The 27,856-nt window shown below is 30.8% G+C and overlaps 1 protein-coding gene across 1 annotated transcript in view; it reads right to left on the bottom strand.

Annotated features, from left to right (window-relative positions):
• LOC124535408 (lachesin-like) overlaps positions 1-18,479 on the bottom strand; it is a 36,971-nt gene extending 18,492 nt beyond the window's left edge. Inside the window, exon 1 of the mRNA XM_047111618.1 lies at positions 18,151-18,479. Coding sequence (XP_046967574.1) covers positions 18,151-18,232 — 82 coding nt within the window. The 5' untranslated portion in view covers positions 18,233-18,479. The remainder of the gene's footprint in view (positions 1-18,150) is intronic.
• Between the last annotated feature and the right edge of the window lie 9,377 nt (positions 18,480-27,856).

Here is a 27,856-nt window from a genome sequence, read left to right as displayed (position 1 = left end):
CATTTATTTATAATAATATAAATTATAATAGTCTTAAGTTCGTTAAATTACTAATTAATTTTAATACTGTGTTCTCTACTACATTTTATTGTATGTTATGTTTCTTTTTTCAATCCGTATATGTTACCAGATCAAGTCAAGAATATGCTTATGAATAGCTGTTATTTTAAAATAATTATAATATTTAAGAATCCAATAATAAACTATTTAAAGAGCTAAAATTTTCACTTTATTTCGGCTATAAGTGGTCGTAGGATAAAAATAGCAGATCTATTTTCGTGAAGGTGTGTTCCTCTAGATTAAATAACAAATCCATTATGTAAAATCTGTCTTATCTTAATTTGAAGATCATATTATATTATCTCATAATGGATAAAACATTTATTTATAGTAAGGCCTTAATTATGTCTATATTGAAAAAATTAAACATATTGACGACCTTCGTGGTCCAGTAGTACGCCACTCTTCATGGATACACCACTCGATTCCCGGCCGAGTTACAAATCACAATTCGATCCTGTGACGAAAATGGCGCAGCCCTCACCAATGAAGGTAGAAAGACGGTTTAAAATCTTCTTAAAGTTTTAAGAACTAAAACTTAAAGTTCACGTTAGTGAACTGCAGACGAAACAAAGACATAATTTGCAGCAAGAGGCAAATATTTACATCGTTTGTTCTTATCAGTTTTTCCTGCGGTAGCCATTAACATTTTTTTCTTGATGTGGAGCGGAGGCACTAGGGTTCGATCTTGTCCACATTGAATCAGTTTCAGTCTATCAGATTTCTTACGGTCAACGCGATTAATTTCATTTTGACAATAGTACCTTTATTGGGAAAGAATAACACTGTAGACTAGAAAAGTCTTTCTTCTTTCCACACATTCGCATCAGTACTTAAAGCACAGTACGGTTCCTTATCAAAGACCAATTGTTATGCGGACACTTTAATCATCAAAAGTTTCCCATTATCATTAGAAGGTAAAGGATATAAGCATTGATCTGAATTTTTTGTGCATAAAGCTAAAATTCCGATATTTTCTACTTAAGAATTGTGGCACAATATATATGTAAGTGTAACGTGAACCAATTGAATCAATCCAAAATATTTTGTTCCTATCTTTAAATAGTATTAGTAGTAGTACTAGTAATTTGACTATCAAAGAACCTCGGGATCTATGTCCTTGTATCAGTTTGACACCGATGTTCTGTGTTCAAACCCCAGGTGGAGCCGACATCAAGTTATTGGAGTTATCTTTCGAAAAAATTCTCAGTAACATCTAAGAATTTGGGAGTTGTACACTTCTGGGCCTCGGAACGCACGTAAACCAGCAGGTCCTTTGACTAAATTTTTTCGATCGTTTCAGATTTGCATTTCCATTGGGTTGTGAGAGTGAACGTGAGATACCGTAGACACCGGTCCATTATAATATGACCTGCGTAGTTGACTGGTTTCCCGTTAGATTGGCCCCGCGGCTGAAATCGATCAGGGTCGTCCTGATTATAATTAAGATAATTCTTGCATCTTTTCTTTACACATTTGTTTGTACAATAATTAATAAACGATATAAATTGGCCTCTACCAATAAAACCCTTTAAACCCCTAATGATGAACTAAATATTTTTAGGGACTACATAAATAATCAAGTAGAAAATCCTTAGAGGAAAAACTTATAGTGCATATTTAAGCGAAGCATTTGTTAGATCCATTAGACTTTAGAAAGAAAAAAAAAAAGAAAATTTCATTCTAATCGCACGAGCGGAGAGGTGAAACGTGACAAATAGTCTGTTGTTCACTAAATCAATGGCAGAGGAATTTGAAATCAAAAGTAATCTGCGTACGCGGAAACACGGAAGGAGATGGATGCCAAGGAAAATACACGAGAAAATTCAAAAGAAAAGCAAGGTGGAGCGGGCGTCGAAAATTGGCTTCATTAGATAGAGGGGAGGCGTGAGATGTAGCGCAAAGTACTGCGTGCTGTGGGATACCTTCCCCTATGGACTAATTAGTGTTTTAGCTGCATTCATAAATTATCATGGTTTTCACATTAGGTAATAATAATAATGCATATTATATATTATTTTGGACTTTATATAAAAATATAAAGGAAACATTTTCCTTCAATCATTACGTAGTATAAAACAAAATCGCTTACCGTTGTCTGTCCCTATACTTGTATGCTTAGATCTTTAAAATTACACAACGTATTTTTATTGTTTTTTTTTTTTTTTAAATAGATAGGCAGATTCAAGAGAAAGTCTTATATGTATAATACATGTACAATATAGCAGAGAATGGCTGAAAATAATATTCCGCAGTATATTTAGTATCAGCGTTGCAACCGCGCGAAGCCGGGCGGGTCGCTATAATAAAATATACTTTGAATTCTAAGATACCTACTTGTCTAAAATCATATCACAGATTTGTATAATTTAATGTTAAATAAAATAATACGTTAAATTTGTTATGAATTGTGAGAAATTTAAGAGGCGGGTTTAATTAAGGTTAATGCTGAAATCATATTTAAATAGTCATCGAAGTTACAAAATATTTAAGGGATAGTAAATTAAGTACACGTCGACATAAAAAAGCCTTGGTTCAGGAAAGTAATAAAAATAGACAAAATGAATTTATGAGTAACATGAACATTCAGGTGAACTAAGGCGACCTAATTACCAGATTTTAGAGAGAGCTCGACGCTCGGCACATCACTATGTAATCTACTTATCGAAAGCGTGCGGCGCAGCGAGTGTAATAACAGATCGATGCTAAGTGAGCAAAAGTTTTATAATTGACAAAATCATATGAATCATACTCAATTACAGGTTTTTTGACAATTAACATGTTCTAGCTGCTACTCTATCTCGGTCCAAAGCACGTTTATCAAGTAAAGGACAAGCATAACTAAGCTACCATATCGACAATTAGTACTCAGTAAAGGATAGTTAGTATAGATAGAAGGAAGTTTAGTCACAATTATGTGACTAAAAAACTTCAATTCTAAATGTTAATCTGCTTTATATTTGCTAAATGTTAATTCCTCAATCAGAATTGGAATATAAACGTACTCCTTAAAAGGAAAGGAGCAATTTGACCTGCAGCAGTACATTGACGAACTATTAGTGTGCTACTAATAATTAATAATGTGTAAAACCCCTTTTAGATTTTATTTGACTCAGTATTTACTTATTAAGATTATATATGAATAATTTATATTGTATATTTTATCTAATAAATCTAAATCTACTTCGAAATAACTTATAGGAAGGTTAAAAATCTTAGAAGAAACATAGTTTTATATATAACGCTTTGTGGTTTTATATCGCCCTATCGATCGTAAATTTTTGAAATCGGTTTTAAAATACTGCGGAAATATAATGGCGTACTTAGAAAAATGAGTGAAAATTTCTAAGAAGAGATTATGACCGAGGGGGTGTAATCGTTTCTATAAGTAGAAATAAGAGTATCGTCGAGTTATAAACCTATTCAATAAAAACGGACGAGCAAATCGGTTAAAACTTAGAAAAGATGACGGATTAGACGAACTTCCCTTTTCGTTTTTATTCTTACATATATTTAATACCTGATTAGTTTAATTATTTATTTATTATAAAGAAATACGTATTGTTAATTGGAATAATTTAATTTGTATATGTATTGTATAATTACAGTCATCATAATTATCTCAGGTAGACTACCTACCACTGCTGGGACGACTAGATAGACTACCATTGCTGGGACCTCCTTTCCAAGGATCTCCATAATTTGGATCTCTAAAATATGGTTTCGCGCTGTGCCCTACACCTAGTGTCATGTTTTTCTTATTTTTTTTATGGCATAGCTGGCAAATGAGCAGGAGGCTCACGTGATGGAAAGTGACTACCACCGCCCATGGACATCTGCAACACCAGGGGGCTTGCAGGTGCGTTGCCGGCCTTTAAGAAAGGTGTACGCTCTTTTCTTGAAGGTTCCCATGTCGTATAGGTTCGGAAAAACCGCCGGCGAAAGCTGGTTCCACAAAGTAGTTGTGTGTGTGTGTCATTCCGCGACCTTTACAAGATCTGCCCTCTTAGGGGTTGTTAGGTTCTTGATCATCACTCAAGAACGTTTTTGCCCAATCGGCTATCGGTTACCGGATACGGTATATGGTTGTAAAAAAATAAAAAAAAACTGTGACAGTGTTATGAAATCGTACTAATAAATACTACATATACCTATAGCACTCTTAATTAAATTTAGTCCCAACTTTCTAATATTATAACTATCTTGTAAATCATTTATTATGAATTGAAGACTTCTTTCATTATTAATAAGTAAGAAATATGCTGAAAGATTGATATTTTTTATATATTTTTTGTTCTACTAAAATCGTTTTTATTTTTAGTCAATTTGTTTTGGAAAGGCAAATTATAAAATCGGTCACTAGGTTGCCATATACCTTTTAGTGAATGTGTAGACAAAGGCAATATAAAATTATAAAACTTTAGATATAAGTCGAAGCTTTGTAAGGAACCTCTGTAAATATATAGTACTTAAAGTAAAAGCATATATATGTCAATCATTATTAGATTAAAATGAAACACATTGAGAAAAAGTTTAGATTGATTTATTTCTAAAAAAATCTTTAGTTACTATTTTTTTTATATAAAATATACCTCATAAAAGTTTGAGTTCCTAAATCTTAATGTTGTCTTAAATTTTCGCGATTATGTGTAATAATCGCGATAATTGAAATAAAAATAGTTATAACGGATTTGAATCGCGTATTCATTAATTCCTAAATCTTATACTGTAATAAATAAGTTAGATATAATTATATTCTTGTGATTTATAAATTCGTGCTTTTTATTGTATATTAGAATAATAATTGTCTTTAACATATCCCGTCGCCCTTTCTTTTATTACAATGTCTGTTAGTGTCTAATTTATTTCTACGTATACTGTACTTAAATGTATATTTGTGGTTATTGCTTATCCTCTTCAAAAATAAATAAATAAACAGAATTTTCATTCATAAAAACGCTGTAAACTGTAGTTTTGAAGACAAAATCTATCTGATATAGATGATAGTAGAAAGATCAGTTTGTATAAAAATGGACATATCCAGACAAAACTTGTATAGTTACCTTTTTAATTTAGGAAGTCAGTCGGGTAAATGGTAACTGATCACGACCTATCTAATGGTAACTGATCACGATCATTCGTCGGCATTTACTGTCAGGAATGTTAAGCATTCCGCACGCGCCGATGTATTGCCAGCCATGTGAACTACGATTTTGTTGTAGATGTAATTACACTTCTCTGGTCATCCAGCCTTTAATCTCAAACACGGCATTACAAACCGGTGCTGTCTGATGGCAGGTCATCCCTAGTAGTAGTCATTAGTCATTTCTGGTAGTGCGTAGTACCAAGCCAGATGCACAAATTCTAACCACTTAATTCATTTCAGTTTTAATCAAAAAACATATGACTGACAATATAAAGTTATGACATGTTCCAATTTTGTATGAATGTGCTGTATGTAATTTGTTAAAGCTATAAACTAAAAAACAATTTATATTCGTCTTAAGATTCTCTACATCTTATTAAGTGGAATTGGGTTTGGTTGGATAATTTATTCCTTTTAAGATCGAGTCAAAGGATCGCTTATTTATATTTAATATAAATTAGCTATGACAATGTAATCGAAAATAATATTGACGGCTCAGAGTAAAATAGAATTGTATAACGAACCAGATTTGTCAATTTCAACACCGCAATGAATGTTTATTTTAATGTAGTTTGATTTGTACTATGACATAACAGTGTTATAAAAATAAATTGATATAAATATATATAGAATACTGTTAACAGACGAAATTAGCCGTAAATAGCGGGATTAGAAATGAGTGACAGGGGGGCGGGGTTGGGGAGATAGCTTGGAGCATGCAGATCGTACACTATATCTAAAACTATGTTAAGTTAGTTAAAATTAGTTTGTCTCTTCTATAATACTCATTTTCTATATATGTCTTCTTCTTATAAAAAGTTCAGTTTTATTACCAGAAAATGTATTAGGATTTCTTTGTCGTCATTTACTTTGTGTTACAAAGGTTTGATGAAATGTGTCTGTTTGGATTCTATGATAAAAATAACATAAAATAATTTTATTTGTTCTTGTATATAAAGTCTATATTTAGTACAGTAATTGGATAAAAATAAATGTAAAAATAATAATAATTTTAAAATTTTCCCGTTCAAATTACTAAATGTCTGGACTAATTGTAGCAAAATATTTTTTCACAAAAAACATTATAAGTTTTTTTTAATTAATGTAGAACATCTGATAGTTGAGAATAACGGTTCTATTGAGAAGAACCGAAAACAACTTTTATTGCTGCTGTTAGGTTGGGTTATAAAATAACTTTCTTAAGCCAGTGTATAAAACAAAATTCATTTTATAAAATAAATCAAAATCAAGATAGTTTTTTTACATTACCATTATTTTTTTACTCATGAAATACGCATTCTAAAAATTTGATCACTGTAATTATGTTTATTTGTTTGTTCCGCTTCAATGTCGTGTTATCATTCGAATATCATGACATTATCAGTTGAAAAGGACACAGAGTAACTATATTCCTGACAAATCTTTCTGCTCTTACCACGTGGTCGAGGGAACTACTTTATAATAGTTTTGGAAATCACAGAATTATGGCATATTGAATATAGAAGATTCAAAACAAAATTAACACAAAAACCAATTGTAAATTAGGTAAATTTACAAACAATAGTATTGTTATATCGGGGTAGTTAAAGTTATTAAGTTATGGAAAATAACATGGTTCATTTTGATTACATACAATCTATGTTAATAAGAACCAATTTCAAACACATAGAAGTCTTAGTCAAGACTTTGCGAGCACGGAGATTTTAATGATATGTTATGAGAAAAGTGAACGGAAAAGTTTTGCTATCACGGCCGCATAGCTGGTGTTAGCAAGGCTTGTTTATGTGGCAATTGGCATTGCAATGAACTGGCATTCTAGCGAGAGCAAGTTCCAAAGGCGTTCCCGAGTTGAGTAACAAATTGAAGCATAGCGCTGGCAACTCGCAAATAATCATACACAAGGTACCCAACCTAGGTAAGTTTTGAACCGAGCGAGCGCTGAAAGTTCATCCAACTTTAGTCTGATAGTAATTTACTTTGGTGCTGCGGTCAAGACAGATGAATATGGTTATAGAATTCATTGTTTTTATGTAAATAGCTTTTCGAATGTCTTTTTCGGTAAACAATTAAATTAATAAAATGAATGACAATATTATATCATGGGATAACCTTTTACAGCCAAAAAGATCATTCGTTTTATTCATCGTTCAATTTAAATATCGAATATTGCATTTTTATTTAAATCGAAATATATTATTTTTGTTGTCCCTCCCTAATCCGCTCCATGTTTGCGTTTCATTCTTTTGTTTATTGACAGAGTAAGCAAATAGAATTGAGTAAAGAACAATGAATATTGAAGATAGAGGTCGATTTTAGAGCAACACTCATACAGATTTAACAAAATCCATTAATACCCTTTTGAATATTCTACGGATCATCCAGCAAAAAGCTAATCCGTTGAATAATGGCGTTATAGATATCAACGTCGAAGCAGACGTAGTGAAAAATATGCCAGTTGTTCGGCGCTCAACGAGTATATAGTATTAATAATGATAATAAATTTTGCTTTGTTAAAGCTTTTATTGTTTTCATAACAATTAGGCGCTAATATAGTTGTGAGTAATGGAACCTGTCCATTATTATTTGTGTAAAATTGTTTATAAACATATAGATCTGTTAATACATTTATAATTAACTAGCTATTCCTTCAGGCGTTTATAATATTATTGAATTATAACTCGTAAAATAGTTCAAAATAAAGAGTTCCACAATCTATCCACATGTACAGCAAAATCATCAAATCTTATAGGCGACCTTATGCGTGCGTATAAGAAATCTTTTAACGTCTTTTAAATTGATATTTACAATGATGAAAATAACACAGACTTAAAAATAAATCTATTAAATGTTAGTTGATGTGTTCGGCACTGCTCCTCTATACATATAATAACATTGGAGTGTCTGTTTGTAATATTAAAATAGCCCATTTTTACTTAATGCTTTTGTATATGTACACGGCATATATACCAAAATAACATTTTTTACAATTTTTTCAGTCTGTCTGTTTGTCTGTTTGTTCATGCCAATCTCAGGAATGGCTGGACCGATTTTGACGGGACTTTCAATGGCAGATAACTGATATAATAAGGAGTAGCTTAGGTTACAATTTTTTTTTGTTAAATGCAAACACGTACAAGGTCGCGGGCACCGCTAGTATGTAAATAAATTGCATCGTGTTTTTGTTTATTTGCCAGGAAGTACTACTATTATGAACTATATGTAATTTATAAAAAAAAAGATTAATTATTCAAATTTCAAAATCGAATACGTTTTATACATTTATAAAATCACCTTTCGAATCTCGTTTACTAACTTATCGGAGTAATCTTTAATAATTATATTTTTGAAATGTGTTTATTAAGTATTTTTCTTTGCCTTTCCACAAATGTAGGATCTTATGTAATATACAAAGAACAATATGAAAGTCGGAGTGACGTAATAGCTTGTAAATCAAGATCAAGACGCTTCGAACGCTACCCATTTGCCGAATTTATGATAAATTGTTTAGAAGTTATGCAGGCAAATATGGACGTACAGACTGAAACTGTATACCCCTTCATAGTGACGAAGAAACTGAATAAACATTCAAATTTTAAGAAAATTATATAAACAATTTTTAATTTATTAAAGTTATTAATTTCGGGATATTTACCATGTTTTTTATTTTTTTCGGTGGAGCTCGATTATTCTCGATAGTCTCGTGACCAAGACATTCGTAGATAATGTCAAAATATCGAGGTCCAAATGTAAGGTAAAAATGGTAATAATAAAAATAACCATGTTAATTTAAAATCTAATAATTTTTAATTTATTTAAATAAAATACTCTAAAAAAGATATTGAATTATGTGTATACGGAAACATCGATACTGTAATTTAAGGTACTTTCATTTTGGGCTGTACAAATATTGCCTTTTATGTTTATTTTATATTTCATTGAACGATGTAAAGAAAGTAAAAATAACTCTGAGCGATTGAAATGTTGGAAATAGGTTTTTTTAAGATGTGAACACAAATTGTAGAATCATTTACATATTTTTAACAGTGTACTTTCGTTACTGTTATTCGATTATTTATGTTTACTAGAACAACCCGGCAGACTTTATCTTGCATGTGTTAATATGATCAAGTAGTTTGTGTACTGCAGACTGCCGTCTCACCTAGGTTACAACGAAGTAGGTTATGTAAAAACTTTTTCAATGAGATATTTACAACGACATCCGTGATCGTGCAGTGTGCATAGTTGTGTAGTACACCGGTTTTCATGGGTAAGCCACTCCGAGGTACCGAAATCGATTCCCGGCCGAGTCGATATAAAAAAGTTCACTAGTTTCTGTGTTGTCTTGGGTCTGGATGTTTGTGGTACCGTCGTTTCTCCTGACGTTCCATAACACAAATTTGTTAGCTACTTACATTGGGATTAGAGTAATGTATGTGATGTTGTCGAATATTTATATTTATATTTATTTTATTTATATACTATATTCTTATGTGCTACAACTTTGATATAGTTTTGATTAAGTTTCTTACAGTAAATATATCATCGAATTAGGTAAGCTGATTGATAGAAGCACTTTGGAATTGTCATTTAACAAAATTATAATACAACTAGCTAACTACGAGTTGTTCGTCCCACCTTAGTACAGATATCCTTAATACATTTCCTCTCTTTAATTTGAATTTCGATTTGTAAATTGGCAAAGTTAAAAATTTCTGTCGGATTCCAGTATATAATCGAATAGCTTGTCCCACGATGGATTTATTGACTTGATTGATAGTAATCGGTCAAGTGATGTCGTATTCTATTAATCTCAAATCTCTATATCAAATTCCACTTTTATAAGGATGTTATATAGAAATAAAAACTCCGTTTCTCTATGTCTAATGAATGAATCAGCCTTTTTGTCACTAGTGGAGACATTATGATTTTAATAAAAGTTATCATATTATTTAATCTCCATATGTTTCAACTGCGAAAGGTCTAAATTCATAATTTATATTATAAGAAGAATAATAACTTTTGCATCGTCATCGATTTGAGTTGGGGCTATGTATCGTCACATAAAGCGCCGCACACTAGGGCTTATCCACATTTCCAGGGTCCCAGTGCTAGTCCCTCAGCTCTCTCAGAGCCTCAATCGCAGGGACCTTGTTGATGGCGGGAGTCTTTTTTCTTGTAATGCTATGAGAAACTCCTGTAACGTACTTAGTAATCCGAAAGAGTTCACCTCATTCCATATGGACATCTGAACTCAGAGGACGGTGATGCTCAAATACAAAATATCAGAGAATATATATATTCTGAAAATAGTAATTATAACCAGTATTTAGCAATAATCATGAAGAAACAAACACAAAATGAACTACTTTGGTCAGCTTAAAAAAATATACGTAAAAAAACTAAAATTATACTTCTATTTTTTTTAACATACGATTTATGTAGACAGATACGACTTCCGTTCTTTTTTTAAATTTGTATTAACCCTTTCTTACCAAGAAGCTTCACAATCTAAGTTTCACGATTACAAATTGTTGAAAATATGATATTCATTTAAAAATATAAGTTTGGGTTTGTATATCGAAGAGTTTAGAAGAATTCTTTATTGGTTTGGAATTTTTTATAAACTAATTCTACCGTCTATAACATCAGGAAGTGAGTTTCTTGACAAAACAAAAAAGATTGATACAAGGTTATGTATGAACCTACCAAATATATGTATTTATATCAAGAGTTATTAGATACTATTTAACGAAATAGTTGCTTATCTTAACTACAACTAAAAAACTTACGCCGCCCAGTAATCCTTTTTAGTTATATTAGTTTTATTTCGACGATCCGTACACCAAATAGGATCTGGGCGTTTCTTGGTCATTTATCTTGTTGGCTTTAAGTAGTTGTTGCTTATCCGCCGTATTTGTAATGAGACGAATAAAATTGTATTTTTACGAGATACAAAACTTTGGTTACGATCTGTTTTCAAAGAGCTGTAATAGTTTGGTTATAAACAAATCAAAGTAGGTTTGATTTATATCAAACTCCTCTGACTAATATGGTAGTAATATTTAAATTTCCTGCCTTTTGCTCAATTGACTTGCGTTATATTTTATGTCAAGTTTGTTTCTCCTGAGAGATGAGATGGCCCAGTGCTTAGAACTCATGCATCTTAAACGATGATTGCGGGTTCAAACCCAGGCAAGCACTCTATATATGTGCTTAATTTGTGCTCATAATTCATCTCGTGCTCGGCGGTGAAGGAAAACATCGTGAGGAATCCTGCATGTGTCTATTTTCATCGAAATTCTGCCACATGTGCATTCCACCAACCCGCATTTTAACAGCTTGGTGGAATATGTTCCAAACCCTCTCCTTACCGGTAGAAGAGACCTTACCCCAGCAGCAGCAGTTATTTTCCACATTTAAAACTTGTTCATTAAATCTTTACAAATATACGTATTAAGTTATATCTTTGTTTTATTCTTTACCTAATAGAATAGGCTTAAGCTAAGGAGTATATCATTAAAAGTATCTTTCGAAATCAGGATTTTATTGTTATATCTTAACGGTATAATATTATAATGCGTGATATGATAAGGATTTTTTTCGTTATAGGGCTTAGTATAGATCCTTTTTAATTTGAACTCCAAACAGGTATATTCTAGGTGTATCCTCGCATTCCGATTTAAATGGTGAGTGGGACAGTAAAATTACAGACATAATATTCGTGTTATTGGATTGTAAGAAGTGTTTTCTTATTACTTCAGTGTCAAGAGAATTTGTTTCCCATTACCTCATAAAATCTTTTAAAAAAATTGTTACTTTGAAATGGTGGTAAGAATACTAGCAGCATTTCCCTGTTGAATCGCAATTTTGATTCTCTGGGCAAAAAACGAACCAGCCCTCGGTCACCAGTGGAGGCAATAAGGCGATGTCTTATACTTTTGATGAAGCTTTTTGCACCACTACTCCGAGTCTTTCGACAGCAAATGGGACAGAAAAGTAAAGTAATATTACAGAATTTAATATAATTATTGTTATAATTTTAGTAAACACCACGCGGTCAAGATTTATACAGTAACTATTTTTAATTCATATTTCTATTTATTTAAGCATGAAATGTAAATAAATTAAATAATACTTTGAAAACCTGTTTCTTGGTTATCAAAATAAATTGCTAACAAACAATTGGTATACGCGTTTCATACATAATTTTCATAACTTACAATCCCAGCGGTTAGACGACTAATGGATCATTTGTGAAAATCAAATTGATGTTCAGAATTAACATTATTGTTACAAACAGCAATTAAACTTATTAATGTATACCTCTAACTATTAGATTGCGACTGGGATCACGTTATGTTTTGCAACAAAACAATTTAATTGTTTATAAACAAAAAAAGAAAATCTTATTTCTGGAAATGTTTTGTATTTTTCAAATTAATACACGTAATAATAACGAGGGGTTGACATCACCCTAATCATATAGAATAAAAATACGGGTTTAACATTTTCATTAAAGGAGAATTTTAAATATTTATATTATAATTTTTAGCTCTACCTAGCCGATGCGGATACATATAGGTAGTTGCCTTACTGTCTAATGGATAATCTGGCCCTAATGACATCTCGTGTTTGATAGTGGATGTGTTTCTGTCATATGTATATTCATGAATCCGCATTAGAACAGCTGGAATAAGCTTGAAAGCTTAAGGAGGTTAAAAGGAAGATCTTTGCCCATTAGCAGTCTCTGACCTAAGTTACAGGCAGTTATTTACTTTTATATTTTTTATATTATAACATGTATTTTAGTAAATTATATTTAAATATTTATTTTCATAAATAAACCTGTTTATATTTCGATATCCTCCTTAAAAAAACTATCAAATAAATTCACTAATATCAAAGATTTAAAAGCATAAAAGACCTTATAATATAAATAAAAAAAACTGCTCATTCAATTGATTCGTGATGTAGCTGTATATGTTTTCAATTTAGTCAGTATTCGCATTGTTACAGTCTTACTAACTATGAAAAAAATATACCGAGAATTAATATCATACTAACATCTAAGATTACCTACTAAATATTTCACGATAACATCATCGTACCTTTCAGAGATAAATGACAGAAAATAATTAAGCCACAAGCAAACTTAATTAATTTCAACAAAGTATTATAACGTTGTTTAAATTAAATTTATTTCAACATTCTTAGTAAGAAGACATTTCAATTGTTTTAATGAGGTGTAGGCAGTGGCCTAGTGGTTTGAATGTATGAATCTTGACTGAAGTTTGCGTGTTCAAATCCGAGCCCCATTTCATGTCGTTATTTTTTGCTTATAATTCATGAAATATATGATAGGTATATGTGTTAATCGAGTGGTGGAATAAGCTCCGAACCTTTATTGATAGAGGAGACCCAGCATTGGGAAATTACCGACTTGCTACTGATAGACTTTAGACAAATATTTTCTTTGTTAGATTAGTTACAATTGATAGACAGACTATCTTGTACGGTTGAAGACATTTATATTTATATATGAAGTATTATGGAATAAAACTGAATGGTGCTTCAGCGAAACTGGGTTATATGGTATTGACGTAAATTATATACTAGTATGTAAAAGATTTTATAAAATAATATAAAGTTTTTCATCTTTACAGTTTTCATTTTATCATTCTTTACATTTTAAGACTCGTTCTTGGGGTAATATGCTTCAAAGATACGTGTGTCTCGTATAATAAACATATTTAATCAACATGCTGATGAATAAAAAAATAATACTTTCATTTGATTAAAACATGTAAAGAAGAATATCTTTGCTTATTCGCTTTAATGAATTAGAATATTATACGAAACATTGTGCAAACGTGCTCAACTTTTTCATACTTATGCAATAAATTATAAATTCGGATATTCATTTAAACTACTCATTCTGTAGTGTTATTCCGTATAAATTCACTTCGTATCTCACTCGTGAAATGTTGACAACCGACTTACAATGATACGTGACTTTGATACGTGTATCCCATACATTTTTAACGATTATATTCATGTCGTTTATCATAATCTGTCACTTATTACTCGTGTTCTGTGGTAATTTTCGAGTTTCTTCTTACAGAATACCTTTAATGATTTTTATAGTTTCGTTTCACATAATTTACTGTACCATATTGTCTTATCCATACAGCCGTAGCACGGGTTTGTGTCTGAGTTTCTTGCCGGTTCTCCTCGGTAGAATCTACTTTCCAAACCGGTGGTAGCTTCATTTAATATAGTTATTAAATGACGATTCAAAAGTACTTCTAAAAGTCTACATGAATAAAGTATATTTTGATTTTATTTTATTTGATAATAATAGTTTACATAGAACATTTAATTTCAAGGACATTAAATGTTCAATTGTTGTTCAACAATTGTTGCTCTTTTTGGACCAGGAACCTTTGCGGACGTAAGTAGAACAAATTTCCGATAATCACAATGGGATTAATGGCTCAGCAACACATACAGATATTAGATATAGATAAACATTTATGAATAGTTTTTTAGATTTGTCACTGCGGTAAAAAAAGTAAAGATAAAATAAATGAATTACGATTTTTTAATTAACCTTGCCACACATGTATTTCTTTGTGAATAGTTTACACGACTCATTATTAATCATCTACTATCATGATAGTCACGACTTTATATTAATTCGGAAAGAAAATCTACGTCGACAAGAAATACGAAAACTGGTAAAAGCATTATAGATGAACTAAAACTTTTTACGAGAGAATAATTTTGTCAAACTTGGGTTAGGTCACGCAAATGATACGATGTCATAGTAATGGTAACATATTTATATGTGCCATAGCTTAGTGTGTATTTTTTGAGGAACAATAGTTTAACAATAAATAATATGTATACAATGATTCTGCTAAGTTACCAGTTAAAAATGCTTTTTCTTTAAAACTGCACTCAAAAGGTTGAATGAAAGAGATTTGTTATGATTGATTACTGTGACAGATAGGGATATTTTCTCCACCTCCCATCAACTAATCATATTTTTCTCTTCTGATTGATAGGTTTAAATGATTTTTCGTTAGCCTTCGGTTAGCAAAACAATATTATTCTTTTGAAGTTGCCAAAAATTACTAAGATAATTAATTACTATTCTTATGTCGATATAAAACGATTTTATCAAATTTCCATACAATTTAGTACTGGATAAAAATAATTTAATAGATATAAAAATAAATAATTTATGAAAAGAACACGCCGAACAAAAGTCATTTCTATGGTATTGTAAGCAAGAAGCGCTATTACCTTTTTAAATAGCAAGACTCAGCCATTGAGTTTTTAAACCAGCTCTTGAGTTGCCAGAATTGTAAGCCAGTCTAGTAGACACGTTTTAAAAATTATTTTTAAGCTTATGATGGACCATGCACTTTAACGTCAAGCTCATTAGATACATTTGATTATGTTTAGTATTTATTAAGACGCTTTGTGCAATGTCATACAAGAAAGAGTAATTCGTGACTTTATCTACACATACTACAAATTTCACTTAAAATTTATTTTATTCAACAACCACAACAACCTGTATATTTCCCACTGCTCGGCTAGAGCCTCTGCTCCCTTTGAGGAAAGGGTTTAGAAAATAGTCCACCACTCTGTTCAATCAACCAATGCTGGTTGGTGGAATACACATGTGGCAGAATTTCTATGAAATTATACACATGCAGGTTTCCTCACGATGTTTTTCTTCACCGCCGAGCACGAAATGAATTATAAACACACTATTTTATTCATCATCTTTCATAAGACATAGTAAAAATCTATAGGTATCCAAAGACAAATTACTCGATAAATGTCGGTCATTAAACTTCATGAGTAAATATTTATAAAAAATATATACATAAAAAAACTTCGTTTGATTTGTTTTTTACACAAGATCAATATTCAATTTTATTTTGTTATTTGGTGGATTGGATAGTTATGTTATTTCTACCAAAAAATAAATACAAATATTGTTATTTTCAAGCCTCGGTAAATAATGTTTGAGTTTCCTTTCCCTGAATGTCATTATCATATCTACGGCAGAGCGACTAGGGCCACATGTTTATAGAAAATATTTATTATTAATTTACTCAAACAATTCTTACCATTTTTAAATAAGAAAAAATATGACACAAATGTGAAGCTACGTTATATAAATTGAGCTCGACTAAACAAAACAGGGATTCAAAGATAAATCTTAAGCATTCTTCAAATATAGCGAAAGGCATAGAATGGTGGGCCAAGTTACAAGCGTTAAAACTTATGAGCTATACTCAATAAACAAATTGTGTTATATTTTTGCTTCCAATTTCTAGCCCAGATAAATCGTAAACACAGCAAATAAAGCAAATACGGTTAATATCGACATTGTTATTTCAGTAATTGATATTAAATAAACAAAAATTCTATTTTAGAAAAAAACAAAAAGTATTGACATCCCACACAATGTATATTTTTTGTCATTTTGACGTACAAACATGATAAACCAACATGTGTATTTTTTATATTAATTTTACAATTTTTTAATCTGTGTTATGACTTATTAATAAAGGTTTTATCATAGAATAATTAATTAAAAAATATAACTTTATACTTTCCAATTATTATAGTGTTTGAAATAATAGGTTTATGTATGCGTTTTTTTATATGGATTCATAAGATAATAGTACTTTTAAAATATATATTATTTTAAATATTAACTGTACTTGGTTTAACAAAAAAAAATTGAATAATTGTATTAGGTGCAAAATATTCTATGTGTCTTATAATTATGTAATGAACGGTTTTCTCACTTTTATCTCTCGATAAAGACATTCTGAACCTCAGAAGAGTATTAAAACTTTTATATATTGCCTATAACCTCATTACAGTTTTATTAGTAGAAAATTAACAAAGTGTCATATTTACAAGATTCTTCTTTAACTTTCAATAGACTTTGAAATTGGTAACATTAATTATCGTTGCTTATGGTTATTAGTTATGTCCAATAAAATTATATAGTTCTTGTCAATATTTTGCGTACGATTATACGAACATAAAAAAGTTATGTGTGTTTGGTACTGGCTGTATATAAAAAAAAGGTTTTATTTATTGAAATATTTACATTCAAAAAAGTTCCATCATGCGTGTTTTTTTTTAATATATAAACTTTTTTATTAATATATCCTAAAAGAATAAATTACTTCGATTGTATCGTGTAATTTTTTTGCATTATTTTAAAATATAAACAACTACATCAACTTTATATCTCTTTAAAAATTGGTAAACGACAATAAATATCGCTTCTAATTGACAGCTACAACGACCAACATCTTTTATCCATGGCTCGCGACAAGAAACGTAATAACGAAATCCATCCGGTTGTATACTTTATTTTGAAAATTTCACATCGAATATTATTACTAGTAATATAATCCACATTTCCATCTTATTTACTCACTTCTCTTAAAAGTCCAAGAAGATAACATGAATTTAAGCATTTGGTAATCACGGATAAAATTGTATTTCTTAAAACTTTTCAAAATATCTTCTACTAGCCTTTTATTACATAGAAGGATAACTTTATTTATCAAAAGTTTAAAACATGAAGTTGTTGCAAAAAAGGAAACAAGTGAATAAATAAAACTGCTAACTTTGTAAGACGAAAAGTTTTATCGCGGCTATAATTTATTTTCTCTTATTCGATAAAATAAACAAGATAAACAGTAAGTTTAAAAATAGGTTAATGAAATAAATTGCATTGTATTTTAAAATCAATAGAATACTTAAAATTTTAATTAATTTGTCCATATAATGAATAAATAATGAAATACTTGATACAGCAACGATGACGTTGGTGAAAATGTAATGATTTATTTGTATTAGCTTTAATATATAACTTAATTTAGTTTTTTCAAACTTACCGTCGGATGATGTAACAGGACTTGCATTCATTAAAAGTAATAATACTACTGTAGACTGCCAAGCGCATCCCAGGCAGTTCATATTGTTTTAATATTTATTTAACCCATCAGCATTATAAAAAGGAACTCCGAACTTTTGTATCTATTGGTGATATGTCAACAAAAGTGTTGTCAAGAGTTTGTTGGTGTGGCGAAGGATTCGCTCATTGATTTGCCGGCTTGACGTAGAAATCGGTTTGATTAAATATTCATTGAGTGGTTGTGGGTCGAGCGGGCGGCAAACAGCGAAATCGTGGTCGCGTTCGCCGTACGAAGTGGCGTTAAGGCGTCAGGGCGCGTGGCGGCAGCCTCGGGCCGCTCTGGCTACGTACTGCCCGCGCTACACAGAACCTCGCCGCTTTGTCTACGAATCTTCTACGCTCGCGGCGCTTGCGTAGCCCCGCCTCGCTCTCGAATGAAAGGACGGAACATTGCCAGTATTTGTAACAGTTTGCGTCAAATTGATATAAATGGAGACGGTTTTAATAAAGTGTAATTGACTTTTGCCGACTTTGCGTCGCATTAATTTCGGCCACGCTAAGACGCCTCGGGCAGGTGCGGCATTAAATACCATCGGAGTAACTTCGCTTTTTGCCATGAATAATCTCAAATTTAAATGAATGTTAATTATGACGAGATTTTAAGTTTCATAAGATAGCCAAAAGATTCATGCTAAGTAACAAAAATATTTTTTCCCCTCGTTTGACATTGAATCTATTATTTAATACGGAATTTAATTTAAAAGTCGTTATATTATTCTTTTTGAGAAAAATGCTTCCCTGAATTATATATTCAGCAGTATCGAGGTACGATATCTTATGATATCAGCTTATATAACAATTGAGTAAATTTGTATGCATGATCTATTTACTCAGAGACAAAACGAATTAAAACAAAATTCTTGTTAAGATAATTTGTTTACAGAATTTGCTACATCCATATCTTAATACCCTTTAAGAAAGATAAATACTAACACTTTAGACAGGAATGTTAACTTTGTAGCGTTGTATTAGTTGTATTTCTGTTACCCGAATTCTCAAGGGTGTTGTTATTTAAGGCTTTATCACTAGTTAATATAATCGCATAAACTTCACAGTGGGAAGGCGAGATACGGTGGGAAAACGACAGGTGATACGCATTAGACACTGACTTTACTTGTTATCGTCATGAAGGAGGACAATTTATTCCGACCTTAATAGTAGTATATTTTATAGCGGAAATATTACAGCTAAAGTTCTATCAGTAAAACGATTAATAATTTTAAATAATATATTGTAAAATATATATAATTTCAAATCATAATCACGTTGCACTGGTATCTAAATAATGATCAAATCGAGATTCGGCATTCGATTCGCAAAGTTTGTCATCCATGTAAATAACTAATTAGTTTTGCGCGTAAGTAGTTAATTGAAATTCATGCATTTGTTATGAATACATGAAACTGAATTTATGAATTTCTTATTTATTTAATGGATTATTCGTTACATTTTATTTCATAATTAGGAATACTGTGCTGGCATGTATTGCGTCAAACCCTTATTATTAAAACAATAGTGTTAGTATTTTTTGTGTATTTTATTAAGGCTAATGTAGTTTGCTTGACTCAGCGTGACTGTCTAAATCAAATATTGTCTAAAATGGGCGTTGATTTATATCTATCATTACTCATACTCGTAAATGCGATGAAAGAAGTCTCATTACAATTATTGATAAATGAAGAACTGAACTAAAAAAACTGATACATACTATTGTCTAGATTTGTCTGTTTCGATAACATATTAAGTTAGTTTTGATATAAATTTGCAACGTAATATTTAGTCAAAAATAAAACAACAATAAACAATATAATATTATAATAATACAAATAGTTCCGAATGTGGATATCTTAAAGGATTACACGAAGGCAAATCCTATCTTGTACGAAAGTCTCTTGATTTGGATATATACGGTAATATTATTGTATATTACCAAATAAATAGGGCTGAGCGACGATAAGCGCGGACAGAAAGCGGGTCGGTTATATAGGGGATCCGTCGCGACTAAGCTTCGGGAACCCTTTTTTCCGTCTTCGCAAATCGTCGGAGATTAAGCCAGAAGAGCTCACACCTTCTCGCCAATATTTTTTGTGGTTTAACCGCGGGTAAATTGCTGTGATACAAAGTGTTTTGTTGGAATCGGACTCTTTAAAAAGTTTGAAAATAGAGCAATATTTTTAATTAATTAATGTAAATGTAAGTTATATTATGAGCAGAAAATTAGATAAGACACTCAATGGTAAGTAGTAGCTTAATCTATAGACACTTAAAACAAGATCAAAGATAAACAATAATCAACTATCAGATCCAAACATTTGTATGTCCTTTGGTTCTGTAATTATAAAAAATAATATATCAAGCAATTCAAATAATGAATGACGTATTTTATAAAAAATATTTAAGCACGTGATAAAAAGCAGACGTTATTTAAAACCATGTTAAAAAAAATAATAAAATAACGCACAATCGTAGTATTAGACGACATTTCGCGCGAAGTGAAAAAATTGCATTGTAAACATTTAGAGAAAATCTTTTTACACGCGGCGAGAAGAACGTTAAAGTTTGTTCGTTTCAAATTCAATATATTATGGCGAGCGTGCTCTCGCTCAGCCGACACCGAAACTCACTCGAGCGTTGCTCACAGAAAATTTATTGTTTTTCTAAGAAAATTTTCTTCGCACAATACTACATCCTCACTGAGCCCTCGGGAAAAAGTCGGAAAAGCTTAATGACATCAGTGTTTCCATAGTATTTGATAGTCAAGAGCTATAAGAGAAGATAAAGTATTGATAGACAGGAATATATTATTATTTTAGTCTGAGTTGTGGGTTATAAAAACAAATGTTGTATAAATAATTGAACACATGAATAAAGGTTGAGACAATATTATTGGTAATGAATTAATGTACAATAAATTTAGAGAACCGATACCATTGTACAAATATTACATCGTTGTCGGTAATCTGTACAAAGGTTAAACATTCAATAAATAGAACATCATGTATACTCACAAAAAGGGTCCATACGCCAACGGCACAGTTTCCAGATAAAGTCTTTTATCGGACACATAATAACGTTCTGTGAAAAATCGTTAGCCCGTGCTCACGTCGCGGGGACACGTGCGCGCAGGGCACTCCTGAGACTGATCCCTCCATGTGCTTAGATTAAATTTGTTCCTATAAAAATGTGTCCTCTAGTCGATAACGTCGAAAATGTGCAGATGTCGCCGGGCAGTGTATGAAGTTCGCGATAGGGTACACGACGTGCCGTGCCTACTGACTCACGGGTCCTATCCCAAACATTGCTGGTTGAATAGGAGAAATAAAATAGACTTGCTGAATCTTTGTTCATTCGATTACGGGAAAATATGCCTCGGAGGCTATTACGATGTCACGTTGCTTTTACTGGGTTAATATTATCTTAATTGGAATACCGTAAATACATTAATATTAATTTATTAACTTTTTCATCAGACAATGATAAAGCAAGAAAGTAGATAGATGAGGTACATTTATCGCATTAAAAAGAATTAAGCAAAGTGCTCCGACAAAAACTTTTATTTTGTGATCGCGAAAAGAAACTTGCACATTTAGGTATGAAAAAATGCGAATCACTCTCTGAAAGCAAATCAATATTCAAACATAAAAAGTTTGAAGCAGGCTTCTTAGGGAAGAAATTGTTTAAGATTTTTTATATAAATTTATTACATTGAAATTAAATTCGGTAAAGTAAATAGCTAAGTAATAGATCGTGAAAAATGTTGACTGACTAACTGTTAACAATAACATTATCTGATACAGAGGATACAGTGGATACAGTGGATTCGCGGATTATCATTTTTTGAATTACAGTTGATCTGATTAAACTTACGCTTTTATTATTATTATATAACCGGAAGATGAACGGAAATTGATGGATAAAACCCATCAATGTAAACTGAATTCAAATCCAAGCAATCAGTGAGTTATCATGTGCTCTTGTTGTTTATATATCGTAAAAAAATATCACGAGTTCAATGATATATGTAATATGATTATGTCAACATCTCGGAGCACCCAATAATGGAACATTTATATGTTGCTTTATTATATAACATATAAAATAAAACTAATTCGATAGTTTATTCATTGTATGTTGCAATGAAATGTAAATCTGTTTTTTTCAGTGTATTGGGTTACTTCATATCAGTGTACAGAAAGCAAGCAACTTTGACGTTTTTGTCAGAATATGAAATATTGAATATATGAATATGTAAACTGCAAATATGTAATACATATAAATGACGCATTTATTACGCATATAATGCACAAATATATTATTTTAAATTTAAAGAAATACAATAACTAAAGGTCGTAAACATGTATAAAGTATTATAATTCAATAAACTGTTTAGAATTGCGCGGTTGTTATTTTCAATGGAAATATTCTTTCCACGAACTAATAATAATTAGATCAGAATAGATTTTCTACGGCGTCTATTGTTTGGTTTTGAAAGTAGGCGCGGAGGCGGCGAAGGCATTGCGAGGCACAATGCCTTCGTCCGATAATGCTTGCAGCTCGAACGATCAATCTTTGGGCTATTACGATGTTTTAGCGCCTTGATGTATTGTTTCAACTTCAATAAAGTTTTGATGAATTTTCTCGTGTTCTCCTCAGGCCTTTGTTAAATGTAGGCCTGAGATATTGATCAATAATTTGACGGCTACGTTATGTTGACGTAATTATTTAATATCTTTTATCTTGTGAAATAAAGCGTTTTAATCTTGTTTGATAAATATACACTGGATAACTTTGGTTAGGTAATGACTTATGCTAGAATAATTTACAGGTAAAATTTACTTTTAAACAATGTCTTTTACAATTACACAATAGTCAGTCGCTTAATATTTTATATCGGGACGAATAACTTTTCCTATTTATTATATTTCATCGCGTTACCTCACAGTGGATTAGTGGCTTGATATGTTGCAGAATATGTTCAAGGGGGACTTAATCGTAACGTTTTTTCTAATTGCTTACTTCTAGTTTATTGGTAGCACTGATCAGTTTTGGTTGCGTGAGTTCAAAGCTTTGACTTATATCAATTCCATGTTCAAAATTGACTAAACTATTTTAGAAATTATTATATAAAAAAAAATCATTGGAATATCATGGAATATAAAATTTTAGTGAATCGACTGACAGGAACAATACGGCAATAATATTACTTTAAAGAAATTTTGAGTTAATATTATATTTGAAATAGAATACGCTAAGCAATCGCTGTAAAAATAAACAGTTCTAAAACATTTCAGCAATTTCTCTCACCACATTGATTAACGATAGTATTTAGTTAACAAAATTCTTGTTAATACAATTTAATTTATTTTAATGAGGAATATAAATTATTGCGTATGATATAAATTGGTCTTCGTTATCTTTCTGATTGGAATGAAATTCAATTAATTTTTTTTCAACGTACAGTAAATGATACGAGTTTAATTTTTCTTCTTTTATAATCAATACCAGTAAATGTATAAAAATATTTGACGGAGAAAATGATTAAGCTAAGCTGATTGCTTGTTAAAAGGTGAGGAAGTCTAAGCTTAATAGAAAATTAGAAGGTTCAATCTAAGCCATTTTCTTATGAAAATAAAACAATGAGATTATTATGTATAATAAGCTACCTTTTTGAAATAAACAACATAAAAATTATATCATAAAGCCTACGGTTGACCGTAAGAAAAAACTAACATTATGTTAAATTAACATGTTAATTGGATTTCTTGAACATTTTTTATGAATCTGTTATAAAACAAACAAACAAAACTCATTTCTTTGTAGTAATAGTAAAAATATTATGATTCGATTAGCATAATGTTAAGAATTGTAATTTAAAACAGAGCTAGAACAAAAGTTCTTAGTTTTCGTAAAAGGAACGAATTAATTATAATAAGATGTCAGAATTTTATATAACTTCTTAGACAACAACGAATATTTATGAAACTGTTACTGTTAAGTATATTTTAAAATAATATTAATAACAAAAAATACGTTTATTACGTTTGAAACGTAAACATATAATATTTAGACATAAGCACCATCGAAAGCAAATGGCAACAATTGTAATACCATTCGTTTCTGTAGACAGCCTTTCTCTTCAAATTTTCTTATATAAAACGGCGAGGTAATATGCGTTTTATTGGCCCGTTTTTCTTTTGAAATAAAATGGAATTGTTGTTATATGAAAATGTATTTTCACAACAAGCTGCTAGCCGACGATAATAGCTTTTGCGTAATTTAAATACAATACCTGACGGTGACCTTAAAGTAAAAGTCATGCGAGTTCATGAAACAAAATTTGAGTTCTATTTATTTGTGTATTATGAAAAAAAAACTTACTTATAATTATTTTTAATAATTTAATTGATATTAAATTTGAAACAAAGAATACAAAGCAAAAAGTTTCACGCATATTACGTCAGTGTTCTAAAATTGTATTTAAGCGGGTGAAAACGTAACGCGTTACTTATATCATAGTACTAGCTGTGCCCACGACTTCGTACGCATTTGATTTTAAGTTATTTGGACATTGCAGCGTAAATTTATTTGTATTTTATGTATAAAATATAATTCTAAAACAAAAGTAGCCCGAGTTACTCTTATTAACTCTTATTAACCTTTATGAAACCGACTTCCAGCATCAGTGAAAGTTTCGTCAAAATCGGTCCAAAGAAAAATTGTAATAAATGTTTAACCAAATGTTATTACTAACATACACTCCGGTTTAATTATATGTCTAGATTATATTTAAGGTTTTGGCTGTCGTTTTATTAGTATTCGTTATAAAATAATATATTTTTTCATTTATTGTAATATATGAAAGTTAAACATCATACTTTAAAAATAATAATAATTACGATTATTTAATATATTTTATAAATGAATAACAGTATATGGTATAAATAATAAAAGCAAATCGGATGTATGTACTATTGGACATCCTAAAGCTGAGCACTTAATAAAAAAAACAAACATCGCATTTTTACGTATAGCAGGACAAAGAGCAATTTTCCATTCCACATTACAAACCGATCGATATGACGAATGAAGATTCGGAACGTTAGAGGCTTTCGTTTCCCGTGGTTTTCCTATTTTCTCTTAGCATACCCGAATTGATAGATCACAACTGGTAGAATAGTGTTACGGAAAAAAGTAGAATAAAATCACAGTGAACGGTGCAGGGTTTCGTTTCCAACCTACGTTTCGCTTTACGCTGTGGTCGTGAGCCCCTGACAGATCCATGAATCGTGTGGCCGAACACACGATAGACTTTTCAATAGAGCCTTCTGTTTCCGAAAGAAACAAATTTTTATATTTATGACAAGAAAAGCTAGCGGTAAATTGTGTTGCCGTTAGCTTAGTATGCAAACGCTTATTCTATTTCAATATTTTCGAAACACAAAAATTACACTTATAATAATGTATATCATACTAGCGATCCACCCGGCTTCGCACGGCTTCAATGCTGATACTGAATATACTGCAGAATGTCTTATAATGTTCACAACCATTCTCTACTATATTGTGCAACTTTGCTCTTGAATTAATCTATCTATTAAATTAAACCGCATCATAATCCCTTGTGTAACTTTAAAGATCTAAGCATACCTAGGAACAGACAGCGGAAATCGACTTCGTTTTATACTATGTAATGATGTCTACACATCACAGCCATCGTCGACTGGATTAAACATGTGCTTGTAACCAATATTCTTGGTTCCGGCAAGCATCACTGAATTTTAATGTGCATTAATTTGAGCTTATAATCATCTCGTCTGCGGTGATCGTTAAGGGAACCGTCGTCATGAAAACTGCATGTATCGTTTTAAATGTGTCACACTTGTTTTCAACCCGCACTGGAGCAGAGTGATGGATTAAGCTCTAAACATTATCATCAAAAGGAGAATAAGCGTTGGCTCAACAGAGGACATTCGTTCATAAAATTACAATTTACAAATATTTAATGTGTGTCCGCATCATCCTTTATTAAGATAAAAAAAAACATTGCGACGAGACCTGTAAGACTTAAAATCAATTGTAGTAACTATACAGTCATCAGTCAACAGATCTATATTTCACTTTATGAACAATAAAAACTGCTCCTGTCTGGATTACAAAAAAAGTTAAGTTAAAGTTAAAAAAAACTCAATTATTGTTTCCAACTTGACTAGCATTATATTATTATAGTTGTTCTATATTTTAGAAAAATAACGTTAGGTACAAAGTATAAATAATATATATAAACATTGCAATTGAAAGACGACTAGTTAGATTTAAAAACAAACAAGAAGTATTTTTTTACATATGTGTAAAAATAATTATTAATTATCTTCTCATTCTAAAATAGCATGTTTACGTTTAATGCTAAATCAGTTACTTAGATACATTATTCCGTTTTCATGTTTTTATATCTACTGACTGTTTAAATAAATTGAATATTCTTTGATGCATTAGCAAAAAAAAACATAGAAAAGTTTTTCATTTTTAGTACCTACGTGTCGCTAAAACCAAATATGAAAATGAAAATCCAGCAAAGTCGTAAAATTCACATGGAACATAGATGAAAAATATGAGCTTCGGGCGTGATAAAATAATAGGTATCGCGAACGTGCGACTTGAGGAACGGCTAACAAATGCTTCTGACAATTGCTATATTAATAAAAATTTGGTACTCAAATAACTTTACACTTATAGCATGTCTATTATAGTAAGTTGTATTTAGTAGATTTTTCATTCAGTTGAGTATAATATCTTACGCAAGACTTATGGATAAAAGATATTTAATATTTCATTTAAAAAGTAATTTTGAGAATTTAATCATATTCAATGGATTTATCATCTGATGCAATAAATTATAATTAAAACTTGTTAATGGTTTTTTGCACTTCCAACTTTGACTAGTAAATCAATGTATCTGTATTTTTCTGGATAACGAAATTTCTTATTCAAACCTTAAACGAATACTTGATTTTTGGTTACAATTATGAAGACAGACGATTTTGAGTTATTCAGAAAAATATAATTACAATTTTAAAAACCTTTATTTTAAATTTGAGATCATGTATAACTACATCTATAGCTTCTTGCATACGTGTTTATAACCACGCCATTTAAATACACTCTATTTGTCTGAGGTATATTACGTGTACATACCAAGAAAAAAAAATGCATGACTACCAGTCAAGTCTACTTTTTAGAACTTTAATGTATCATTTGGTGGACAAAAGGGTTATACGCGTAAATAATTTATTTTTCCTGATGAATATTGCTAACGCAAAATCAACCTCTATAATCCGCAATAAAAGTAACAGTAAGCAATACACGAATTACAAAATGACGCCCGATATTTTGTGAACGGTACAATGCACGCGAATTGAAATACCGCGTTCGCTTTGAAAATGTCGAGATAAAGACATCAATCACTTACCTGAGAACATTCAATTCCCCACCGACTACAACTGAAAAAGAAATAAAACTCTTTAATAAATGGCATAATCGTATCGATAGCAGTATTTACATATACGTAAGCATTTGTTTGCATTTATACTTTTTTCGTTTCCGTTGGAGCGTGAAACGAGTGTAATTAT

This window comes from Vanessa cardui, chromosome 14, assembly GCF_905220365.1.
Source record: "Vanessa cardui chromosome 14, ilVanCard2.1, whole genome shotgun sequence".
Taxonomy (NCBI): domain Eukaryota; kingdom Metazoa; phylum Arthropoda; class Insecta; order Lepidoptera; family Nymphalidae; genus Vanessa; species Vanessa cardui.
This window is presented reverse-complemented; position numbering and strand designations above follow the sequence as displayed.